The sequence below is a fragment of the Amblyomma mixtum genome, chromosome 8, assembly GCF_055824585.1.
Source record: "Amblyomma mixtum isolate Tamu chromosome 8, ASM5582458v1, whole genome shotgun sequence".
In the NCBI taxonomy this organism is placed as follows: domain Eukaryota; kingdom Metazoa; phylum Arthropoda; class Arachnida; order Ixodida; family Ixodidae; genus Amblyomma; species Amblyomma mixtum.
Genome location: NC_143019.1, coordinates 21,469,369 through 21,481,902, shown reverse-complemented (window position 1 = coordinate 21,481,902; position 12,534 = coordinate 21,469,369). Strand labels below are relative to the sequence as shown.

Genomic DNA, 12,534 nt, shown 5'->3' with positions numbered 1-12,534 from the left:
AATTACGCGACACGATGATGCTTCGCATTCTCCAGGCTTAACCAAGTTAAGCCTCAGCCATTTTTTTTTATCTAATCTCTGCTGCGCTTGAAGTGCGATTCGCTTTCTGCTTTTCCCCTGCTGGCACTTTGGAAATGGAAAATTGATTTCTGAGGGAAGGAAATGGCCGGTAATTGTCTAACATATCGGTGACACACGGACCGCGCCGCAAGAAAGGGGAGGAAGGTGGGATTGAAAGAAGAAAGAGGCAAAGGTCCACAATGCTCACTGTACACACGACACTTGCTGAACCGCAGTTTGGACTAATTTTTTATCGTTTGGCAGAAAACATTATATTGCAAAGAAGACGATGGGTGATTGAACCAGCGCCCAGCGCAAATCTGACATCGGTAGATAAGTCGCTTAGGTGAGCAGCGCTTACGAAAGCAAAGTCGAATTTCGCCGTGACAGAAAAAAAAGAAGTGTTTGGAAATCATCTGGGCCCTTGTAGATTACAGGCTAAATTTTGATGGCCGTCGTTTTGACGTTGTGACAGGCTACCGTGTGCTTCCCTAACTTTTCGCACCAAAAGACCCATCTGGCCGCCTCGCCAGGTGGACTCCCCGTCTACAGGAATATGACATTGCGTCGTCTGTCGCGCCGGCCGCAAGGATCGAAACGCCTTTCCACAGCAGACGCCCCTACACCGTCGCTTTTCATTTTGTGACAGGTTTCACCGCACCGCAAAAACCCTCGGATCACATTGCTGCTGGATTTTCTTTCCAAGCCAACGGCTGTTAACCCATCACACGCCCTTTACGGCCAAGCTTCCCATTTCTCTGTTCGCGATAACCTCCTACCTCCTTCATCGCGGCGACGATCTCTCGGATGACCGGAAAAAGTTGGTTGTTTTTCTGAATAGGTGCCGACATATTTCCACAGACACTTGCGATGTGCGCACCCTAGAGTGTTCAAGACGGGCGCAAGAACTGAGCTCCGATACACTAGCATCGCATGTATGTATAATATCGTTCTCAAGTAAGTTCGCTCAAACCTTAACTGTCAACGCCAAAAGACGCTCTCCTGTCCATCTCCTGGAGAGCTGCAACCGCTGCCTTCCCCGCTTCGACCACTTGACCGCGTCAGCGTTCACTTACACAGCCCACTTCCATACACTGGCACCGTGTGCCGTCATGAAATTGTCGGTGTTTGTCCCTTGAACAGGTACTCTGAAACCGCAACTCTCCCGGATGATCTCCCAGGAGGCAGAACGAGTCCTAAGACATCAAGACTGGGACCAAAGAGAGGTGGAACAAATATGGGTGCCGGCACACTCGGGGAACAGGGGAAACGAGTTGGCTCACACTAAAGCTCGAGGTTATGTCAGCCGAGCAGTGAGCCAGGTTGAGTCCCCAAATTTCACGAGAGATGCATTCGTATCATATCACGAATACACCAGTCAGTTTAAACTGGAAAGGAGGATCTATCCGCCACCAGACCAAGAGCTCGACAAAAGCCAGGAGGTAACGTGACGTCGGCTCCAGACGCGAGCCTTCTTTAGCCCGTCGAGACTAGCACACATGTATCCAGCACAGTACAATCCGACTTGCATGCAGTGCGACGAGATAGCCGGATATGACCACATTTTGTGGCGCTGAGAAAAGGCGTCGCCACCGGCGGACCTACCACCTGTCCCTTCTCTGGAGCGGTGGGAGGCCATACTGGCCACCTCAAGCCCGTTGACGCAATTCGGGGGAATGAGCTGGCTCGCAAGGTCACCGAGAGCCATGGGCTCGAAGCCACCTAGTATAATGCCCACTAGGTCTCAGTGCTGGCAATAAACGTTTTCCAATGCATGCCGCCGCGGTGGCTCAGTGGCTATGGTGCTCGGCTGCTGACCCGAAAGACGCGGGTTCGATCCCGGCCGCGGCGGTTGAATTTCTTTGGAGGAGAAATTCTAGAGACCCGTGTACTGTGCGATGTCAGTACACGTTAAAGAACCCCAGGTGGTCGAAATTTCCGGAGCCCTTCACTACGGCGTCTCTCATAGCCTCAGTCGCTTTGGGACGTTAAACCCCATAAACCAAACCAAACGTTTTCCAATGCAATCCCGGCTTTTGCTGCGCCAGACGTGGCGACCTTCATTTTGGTGCATTTCGTGCAACTTCACGGAGCACGTCGAGAGCTGTTCAGTGCAAGAAGACGTATAATACAATATTGCCGCGAATTTTTGTAGCGTTTGTTTGTTGTGTTTTTTTGTTCATGCTTCAAAGGCTGCCGGTACGCAGCTTTATCGCTCGTTGGTGATGCAAGACGCGCCTAGATTTATCTCGATTGATCGCATCCTTGCGGGGCCGATTCTACTTTGTGCCAGAATGTTCTAGTAACTTTCCAAGATTTTTCTCGAATTTTTAATTCAGTTCAATTCAGTTTATTTCGCATTTTTTTACAACAGTACAAAAATGCGAGGGCAAGCAACAAAAAGCAGCTGATTAGCAGCTTGACGAAGGTTGCTGCCCCTATATTTGGCAGGTTGAAGGGCGTGAACATACTGCTTTTCACTGAAACAATTAAAGATGTGTGGATTAAAAGCAGAGTAGATCACTTATACATATCTTGTAGACATTCTCATTGGACACAATCAAGCTTACTATTCATAGGCGTACATGGGGAAATAATACAAGCAATAAGACACAACTAATAAGACTATTGGACATACATTAGTGCGTATGTTACACACTGCAACGCTACCCATGCATTTGGCATGTCATGTAACACAGAATATACATAATACACAAACTAAAAAACGCACCATGTTCATTTTGCTGTAATCTGACAGCACAAAAAAAAAGTTACGTGAGGCTTGATACAATGAAATGTAAGGGAAACCATATAAAGCCACCATTAGATGAAGGACACAGAAATTATCGATGCAATCGGAACGAACTCTCATTTAGGACCAGAAGTTAATTACATTTCTAGGCTAAGTTGCAAGATCTGTGCTAGAAATGAGATATTTTTTCCATTCCTTTCTTGAGATATTCTTTATATCCAGATTTACATCCTCTAAATTATTTAACAGTTTTGGAAGACAATTCGCTATCCTCTTGCACCCTTGGTTAGTTCTAGAAAATGGCAGGGTCCAATTCTTTCTGTGTCTGATGTCATAGGAAAGTTGCGAAGTTTTTGTCATGTTGCACAGTTTGAGAAAGTAGTTGAGAGGATTTTTCAAGCTGTGTTGGTATTTTAGCAAAAGGTTGAATTCGTATATATATGCTTGACAGGAAGAATATCAAGAAGTGGAAATAATTCGCTTGTGTGAGCATCGTACGAAACGTTCGCGATGTGACGGATAGCTCTTTTTTGGTATAAGAAATAGTTTACGAAAGTTTTTTTCGGATGTTGTGCCCCATACAAGGCTGCAATAATTTAGATGGGGAGAGAATAGGGCGTTATACAATAAAACTTTAATCGTTGGAGGAATAGTGTAGCGAAGACGAGATATACCGCAAGTCTTCGCGAGGCTTTTACTTATCCGGTCCACATGACTGTCCCATATTAAGTGTTCATTAACGATTACTCCCAAGGTTTTTATCTCTTTCACAAGTTCTAGCCTATCATTTCCAAGGTATAAGTTTATGTCAAAGTTTACAGGCTTTCAGCTATCAGCTATCAGCTATCAGCTTTAAAAAGAGCACGGCCAAAAGCGGCGGGCATTCTGTTCGACGACCGCCGAGCACGCTTGTTGCTACGCCGCCGAGTGATTCAGTTCTTTGCGGGCGCAAGTCAGCCCAAATAAAGAGTTTCGTTTCGAAGGCATTCTCGCTGTCTTTCTGTTCGCTGGGCTGTAGTCCCCACTACGTGATAATATAATTCATCAAACCAGCCCCGCTTGTCATCCGCAGACGAACGACCACACCGAGAGATTTATTTACCCAAACTGTCACCGACATGCTCTTTCTTCAAGTACCTCGCTTCTCACTGAACCAACTGTGGCTTCGTCTCTCCCTTTCAATTACGCTTAAAATACAATAGGTATGTTAATGGTTGCTTAGTGCCCACTCTGGGAACATGCGCTGGGCTTAATCACAACGCACTGTTCAAATTTGTGTTTGCAGGTTCGACAACGCATCACACTGCTTATAAACCTGCCCCCTCATCCCCCCTTCCCCCCCCCCCCCCCCCCCCCCCCCCCCAAAAAAAATGGTGGGTTTGTTGCACCAAAAATTCAGGGGGCACTTTGTTGACCTAAAGGTCGATGAGGCGAAAGCGTTTGGCGCGGTTTGTCTGCTTGTGTCACTGATGTGTGGTTAAGATGTTAATTAAGTACACAATTGTTTGCGAATCTTAAATCCTGGAGACAGCGGAGGGCGTTTGGGAGGCATCCGTCTTATTCGACGCCCTCCTGCAAACACCCTCCAGCGTCCTAGACAAGGAGAACTGCACACGCGTTGGCAGCGAGTAGCGTAGCAAACAGCACGCTCGGCTGTGGAACTGAAGGATCGTGGTTCGAATCCCATCGTGCACAAAGATTTCTTCTCTGGTCTCACTAGAAAAATCGTGACACCTTTGCTGGCAACCTTCTATCGGCAACGATGAGGCATTAAAGGCTTTCCCCTTAGAAGTGGGCTCCACTGTTTCCCGAACAGTTCGGAAAGCATATATTTAATCGTTGCGGTTCGCGCTCAAATTCAAGATTAAACAGTCGTGGGTTCGGTTCGGATGCGCCCCAAAATACGCGCGTAGTGTACGAGAGTTATTTATATTAGTATTCGCCCTTTTTCAGCAGAGTGCTACGGAAGACATCATCCGAAAGTGGCCACGTACACCCTGAGCCGCTTCTCTCGTTCGTCGGGCGCCGTGCAGTTCCAGGTGACGTCAAAGAGGTGCGTGTCGAAGAGCATCCAGGCGATGTTCTTGCGCAGCTGGAGCCTCTTCACCGTGTCCACCTGCCACAAGAGGGCCGCACTCTGTTTACGGCTTCTGTTTTGAGCGTGTGTCAATATGTTAGCAAACGTGGTAAGGATAAAAAGTACGCTCCTTGAGCACTCTCCAGGCAGAATAGCGGGTGGATGCAACGACCTCTACGATTTGACGGATACTGGCTTCGGCGTATATACGAGCGTAGGCGAGAACATTTTATCTCGAGTTCTTAACTCAGCAGAACTCCCTTTCCCATCCTTGAACGAAGCACACATCCTGTGGTCCGGAATAGTGTGTGCATTTCGGCGAACATCGCATCTGACGGAACCGGGCGGCCAGGATTCTCGAAGGCGTAGAGTCTTCAGGCGAGGCGAGCGTTGCCATTCGTTTTTACACAGGCGACACCAGTCTGCACCTTCTCGGTCAACGAGTATCGCGGTTGCACCTTCCCTGCCATTACAACGCGCATTCAGAGTTCTTATGCATGTATGATATTGCAGCAGCCTTGTTCGTTCTGCTAACAGAATCTACAGGCGGCAGCGGACTTGTGGAGATTCCGGTGAAAAAAAATAAATCGCAAGCCGATCAGCCACCGGTTCTTTGGTTCTTTCTTGTCCGAGCCAGAGCGGAAAGGGAAATCTTGAGCGTTATCATCGTGCTGCTTTTTCGAAGCCGTTGACGGCAGTAAACGTGCTTCTAAATTCAATGCCAATGACGATAAAAGAGCGCTTGCTGCTCACGGAGACAGGGGTGGTGGTGACAACTTTTTAATGAACTGAAGGAGAGTTTGCAGTCCAAAAATGGCTGTTTACATAGGTGGAGTCCTTAGTCCGGGACCCCGCTGGACGAGGACGCTACTTGCGCCCGTTGAACTAGAGCCCTTTGAGACTCCAGCCCCGAGCAGTTGAGCAGGGCTGCCTCCCATGCCTCTCGGGAAGGGGAAGGATTGGCGGGAAGGGCAAAATTCTTCTGACAGGCCCAAACCATGTGGAAGGTATCGGATACTTCCCCACAGTGTTGGCACCGCCCATCAATTTTGGGGTCGAAATGTTTCGCTATTGCAGGACTCAACAGAGTGTGTGTATGCAGGCGCCTCAGAGTTCGCTAATCAGCTTTACTCAGGCCCTTAGCAGGGACCGGAAAAAGCCGATGGCGTTCGCAATAGTCATCCAGAATTTCTCTGAACCGCAGAAGCGGTTGCACAATATCTGACCCGGAAGAGCCTGGATGGAGTGCCCGGTAGGTAAGCGCTCGGGAAGCCGCGTCCGCAGCCTCATTACCTCTAACGCCCTGATGGCCCGGAGTCCAAACTATGCGTTTGGGCGAAGGGTCCGATCCCCTCACTGCGCGCTTTAATATACAGTAGGCTAAAGGTCAAACCTCGCCAGCCAGGTAGTGTTGACAGGCCCGACGCGAATCTGTCACGATTACCTTCGAATTCAAGTCCGAGGCGGCAAGCGCAATGGCTACTTCCTCGGCCTGCGCTGAATTTCGAGCTCGAAAGGAGAGGCCGTTAACGCATTGGTCCTGGTGAACTACTGCGGCCGTGTAGAATCTAGTGGGCGACGGCCCGGCGCCTCTCGTCTTCCTTCGTGTGCATGCGTGTCCATGTTGCGCGGGAGTGGAGGGACCCAGAGCTTCTAACGCCGTATCTCCGGAATCCGACACGTCTCCTCTGGAGACCTACGGCCGCATATCTGTTTGATTTCAGCCAGCGTCCCCTTCGGCGGACGGGGTTATTGCGACGCACCTCTTCTCTTGTCTTCTTTTTTCCTCTTACCTTTTAACTCCCCTCTATCTGCACGTGCCAGCGGTGGTGGCACGTGCCCGTACACTTTCCTTTTCATCCTTCTCTCAGTCGCACCAACCACAGGAACAACACGGAGGCAGCGCTACTATGCGCTCTTCTCGAGCGCCTGCCTGCCGCGGTCGGAGCTAGCCTTAATGTTGTCGGTTGTCATCTCTTGCGTAGTAACATGGGCGGGATTTCCGGCGCACTCTGAGCGCTCAGTTCCCGAATTCGATGCGAAAAGCCTGAAAGTTCAATCGCGAATATTGCAATATCTGTTGCACTTTGAATATTTACAGTCTTCAATATTGCGATTACAACATTCAGCGTAAATGAAGTGTTAAAAAGATAATTAGCGAATTTGGTGTAAATAATTACATAAGTTTGCCGTATGGCCTTATCTTGTGTCCGCCGAGCCGAATATATATTACGTGAAGGCGGCATTCACGACACTACCAGCGCTTTCTTTTTTTTTTAATCTGTAAACGGTTAAAAAAAACGCCCTGTATGCTTTTCTAAAACTGTTACAATTTGCGCCTTAAGCCGACGTCATCACAAGACAGCAAAAGCACACAACTGATCCAATACAAGCCACAGCGGATGAGCCACCGCAGCAGTGGCCTCGTGGCAGAGCGCCCGCCTCGGCTTCGGGAGGTGGTGGGCTCCACTCCCGCCGCCGGCAGGGTAACCACCGGTTCTCTCAAAATGGGTACAAGCTATTCCCCGGCCTGGTGCTCGGCTTCCTAGGGCTGCATTGCTTGGGAAAGGAGCCTGCGCCTTCAAATCCCGTCACTGTGGGCAAAGAGTCTAATGGACAAGAGTCACGGGGACGAAGCGGCTGCTGACCCGAAAGACGCGGGTTCGAACCCGGCCGCGGCAGTCGAATTTCGACGCTGCCGAAGTTCTAAAGGCCCGTGTACTGTGCGATGTCAGCGCACGTTAAAGAACCTCAGGTGGTCCAAATTTCCGGAACCCTTCACTGCGGCGTCCCTCATAGCCTGAATCGCTTTGGTTCGCTAAACCCCGTAAAACGAAACCGATCCTCTTCTTCGACCCGCATAAATCAGTATACTTTCGGTGACAGACAAATCGAATGTGGCAGAACTGAGACCACTTGCTTATAGCTCACATCCACTCGGACAATGCTAACCAAGCTGCACACACAAGGTATAAATGTATGCATTTAGTTACGACACGGTGGGAACCCGAAAGCGACATGGGCTCTGTTTACCTGGGAGGGAGTGCCCCTCTGCAGTCCGAGATGCAACTTTGTCTCATCCTTAGGTTCGCACACCTCCAACAGTCGTCACGTCCATGAAACAGTCATTTATTTATCATTTTTAATTTCTAAACTCCGTGTCAGAGAACCTAGAACAGTGATCTTTCATATATATTTAAGTTCTGTAGACAATAAACACGGGCAGAGGCATTTGAGAGGGAGCAATGACCGAGAAACATTCTTTATTGGTCACGGTGTGAAATCTGGAGCTTAACAAAAAAGTGCTGCCACGTATACACGTGTTTAAATGCGACGAGGCTGTCTTCTCCTCTGTTTTCTTCGCGGGGCTAATCAGGGCAGCACCTCGAACCTCACCCTTATCTGGTCATCTTTCACGTAGCCGTCATTGATCACATCATCCAGGTCAAGCGATTTATTGGTACGAAGTCCCGAAGAATTGCCTGATGCCACCGGCTTTTCACAAGGACTACAATTACCAGAAATGTACTCTCTGAACTCACGTTCCTCCCTTCCATTTGGGTGCACGATGGCCACTTTGATTGTTTGCTTGAACGGCCACTGAAGAGCGTCGTCCATGGCACCACTGTGTAAACAGAACCAAGCTTGTAGCGACATTGTTCGCCCTGCATTTTTGCTGAGTACTAATCCAGGTGACATATAATAGCTACATAGGTATATTTTATCTGCTTTGTACTGGGACCACCCAACCTTCAGGGCTTTATCTCGGAGGGATTGAAAGTTTTTGACGAGAAACTCGCAGCTGCTTAGCTGCCTTTCACTGTGTCTCAGCACTATATCGCTGCAGTCTACTGCATTCTTTCTGTCTGTCACGCCTTTCTTGACCTCCTTTATGCAACCTAAAACCTGGGAAACCTTTTCAAGGATCTCCCTTGACGCTTTTTCCGACTCGCCTATCAATGCTTTTTCCAGTCTATCCAGACCGTTGAAAAGAATTTGCAGAGCCTCGCTGTTAGCAACCAAACGTTCCCTCGTATCCTTCCTAAACGCTGTTATTTCATCGAAGCATTTTTTCTGAGTGTCCTTTTGTTCTGTCCTTCCCTGGACCACATCTCGTCCCATGATGTCATTCAGCGCGTTAATACCGCTCCGCAGTTCTCTCAGTGCTTCTTGGCAGTTGTTCACTCCGTGAACAACTTCACTCAGCCGGTCACTATTGGCGCCGCTTCCAACGAGAAGACGCTCAAGAAGTGCGCTCATTTCGTCTGCCCGTCCTTCTAAGCTCTGCTTGAACGATGCCAGAAGCGCCGCATCGTTTCTGCAGCTAGCCTCCCCTCCGTACTCGGGTGCAGCAGGCGTAGCAGTGGTGCAGCAGTCCGATCTAAAATGCCTGCAGACGTCGCTGCAAAGAACAACGGCCGAGCATTTGGGGCAGCAGATGGAATGGTATGCGCATTCTCGATGGAAGTGCTGGACGATCTTGGATGCAGGCAGTACTTCCCCGCAGTTACTGTCCTTATTCCAGCACTGGACCTGGAAGAGATAAAGGGCACACCGCTTTTATTTATTTATTACAGATACCTGCAGCGCCCGAGGGCATTACTGCAGGGGGGGGGGGGGACACAATAACTTCTGGTCATTTGGCCGAAAGTACACATAATAACAGAAATACAATCACACAACTAATAGATGAGGGAAAGCATGCACTGAAGGAAGACAACCACGCTCCACAAATAAAATAACACTAATGAAATGAAAAAAGTTGGAGGCTTATCAAGGTTAAGGCCAGTGGATGCGAAGCAGCCTTCGTTTTGCATTCTTATTGTTAACGTCCTTAGCGTTTGGAGGCATCTTGACCGCATACAAGCCCGGCGCAAGACGCTAGCGCGGTTGCGGGCTCAGAGACTGACGCGACGGCGGGCGCGCGCCGCTTCATCCCTGGCGTGACGTCACATATCACGTGATGCAGCGATGGTGGCGCCGCCGCCGCGTCGCGCGCGACGGCGCGAACAAGGCGCGAACCGAAGCGTGGAGGCCTCCGCCGGGCGACGTCCGACGGCGCGATATGAGGCCCCATCTGCAGCCGGTCTGACGTCATCACGTGATGTCACATCAAGTGATCTCACTTCAAGGTCAATGGTGGCCACCGCCGGGCGTCGCGCGAAGGCCCGAAGCCTACGTTAATATGCTTCGCATAAAAGACACGCGCAAGACAACTGCGCGCACGTCATACATCAGATAAGAATGCGCGGAATTGACCTTCCGTGCAGCACTCAGTGACGCCGGCTGGTAGCCTGTTCCACTCATTGATCGTCCGTGGAAAGAATGCGGTTTTGTAAACATCTGTGCGACACTTAATCTCTCGGATCTTCCACTGATGATCAACTCGTCTAGAAAAAAAGTGAGGTTGAAGAAGATACCGGTCTTTGTCAATGCTCAGCTTTCCAAAATAGATGCGATGCATGATTTGCAATCTCAAATGTTTCCTATAGTTTGCTAAAGATCCCCAGCCAAGGTGGTTTTTAAGAGACGTGACACTAGTTGAGAAGTTGTAAATCGAGACAAACGCAAAATTCTGCTACACCTTTTTTTATAAGTTACGTTCACGTTCTTGAAAACCGAGCGTTTTGGCGAATCCCGAGTGATCATCGGAATGTTCGTGATTTTTATTTCTGATAGTCGACAAAGAACCAACATTAAAATTGATACGATAGAAGAAAATACTCCTTTAAAACAGTGGGAGCTGTGGGAAGTACAATTTAAAGCTCGGCTGTTGATGGCACTCTTCTAGCGCGAGTGGCGTCGGCGCTGAAGCCCATCACGTGACCAGCGCGCCAAGATGTCACCGCAAGATGCGCCGCCTATCCACAAGAGCGCCAGCTACGAAGGCAAGACCGTGCTGTACGAGACGCCACCGAAGCCAAGCGCTGGGCTCGCATTTCAAAGAGTGAAGGTGCCACAAAGACATTTTAACGATGGTTACTTACCAAATTTTTCGGCTTTATATACCGGCCTAATGTGTGATCGCCTGTTGTTTGAGCGCGGCTTACGCCCAATGGCGGAGTTCAAGGACGCCTTATGCGAGGCGTTCGCGCTCGAGACTACTCCCAAGATCAGCTGCGCAAGTTAAAAGCATTACTGAGAAAGCATAATATCAGGGGCATTTTTTTCAATAGTGGTGTCGATCACTGTTGGACAATAATGATCACATAATTGAACAGAAAGGAAAAGAACCGAAAACCACATGCCGCCAGTGCATTCCGAACCCACGACCTCCGCATGTAGCGTGCGGTGCTCTACCGCATGATCGAGTTACGCCTTTTACGTTCGAGCGCATCTGTTTTGCATGTAGCCTCACCTTTAACCGCTGCCGCGGTGGCTCAGTGGTTATTGTGCTCGGCTGCTGACCCGAAAGACGCGTTTCGATCCCGGCTACGGCGGTTGAATTTCTTTGGAGGAGAAAGTCCCGAGGTCCGTGTACTGTGCGATTTCAGTGCGCAATAAAGAACCCCAGGTGGTCGAAATTTCCGGAGCCCTTCACTACGGCGTCTCTCATAGCCTCCGTCGCTTTGGGGCGTTAAACCCCATAAACCAAATCAATCACCTTTGACCAGGTATAAAGCGCTCGAACAACGCGCTCCGCTTAGCTTTTGGGAATTTGTCGCTTCCTGCTTCCTTCTAACTCGCCCAACAACTTATCTTGTCCTTCTAAGGACTGTGTAGCTTTATAAGACGTCAATATCAAACCGCGATAAAAATCGAACTTCACGCATGATATCCCTCTGTCTATCGAAAATCACGCCACCGTATCACAGGGCTCATTAAAGGCCCTCTAAACAAGTGTGTCCATTCGCATCACATCTGCACAAAAGACAGAGTCATTCCTTCTTTCGCACTTGCCTTTCTTTTCAGCAGCTCCTCGACGGGGAACTCGTTCAGTTCGACGTCATCCTCGTCACAGCGACGGCCGTCCAGCGGACAGACAATGGCGTCGTCCCGGGCGCACTGCTCGTAGCAGGACTCGCACAGAGTGTGTGCGCACGGAAGAAACGCGGTTCCCTTCCGCACCAGTCCACAGACGCCGCATACTCTGTGTGACGGAATGGGTTTCACGAAGCGCAGGGGCTTCCAGTCGAGCTCCACGGAGAAACCGACCAGTGTGTACTGCCAGTTTTCAGGAGGCATCACTCCCCGCGCTTCTCGCAGCTCGGCGGTGTGCTCGATCTGACTTTTTCCGCCCCTCGGAATGCGCGCACTTATCGCTCTTTGCTTGCTCTCCGCTTTTTTTTTTCTTGGCGGTCGTCAAGGCGACAATCGCCCGGATACCAGCTGCCCCTCGTTCCTCGCCTTGCGGACGCTGTTCATCCGGAGAAAGTTATCAGTTATGCAGCCTTCGCAATGCCCTCCTTCAAAAAATGAAAGGCAAGAAGAAGCCTGGGGGCAAGCTGGGAACTAGGCGTCCATAAGTGCTCCCCTATATACATCGAATCACGCACAGCTTGAAAAACGTAGCAAGCCTTTACTATATGCAGTCTCCGCCAAAAGTAACCAGGCTGCACAGTTTGCTTCTCAGTCGTATATTAAAGCTATTTTGCCAGCCCTGAAGCTCTGAATCTCTGCACGGTAAGAGCAACCCCTGTCCACA

General features: G+C 49.7%; 1 protein-coding gene across 1 annotated transcript; it reads right to left on the bottom strand.

The window, feature by feature from the left end:
• Nucleotides 1–7,896: 7,896 nt before the first annotated feature.
• LOC149331655 (TNF receptor-associated factor 6-like) lies at nucleotides 7,897–12,164 on the bottom strand. The gene is made up of 2 exons (XM_089555541.1): nucleotides 11,790–12,164; nucleotides 7,897–9,422 (listed from the first exon to the last, which is right to left on the bottom strand). The coding sequence occupies exons 1-2, from the start codon at nucleotides 12,072–12,074 to the stop codon at nucleotides 8,262–8,264; spliced, it is 1,446 nt and encodes a 481-aa protein (XP_089411667.1). The 5' UTR covers nucleotides 12,075–12,164; the 3' UTR covers nucleotides 7,897–8,261.
• Nucleotides 12,165–12,534: the final 370 nt, after the last annotated feature.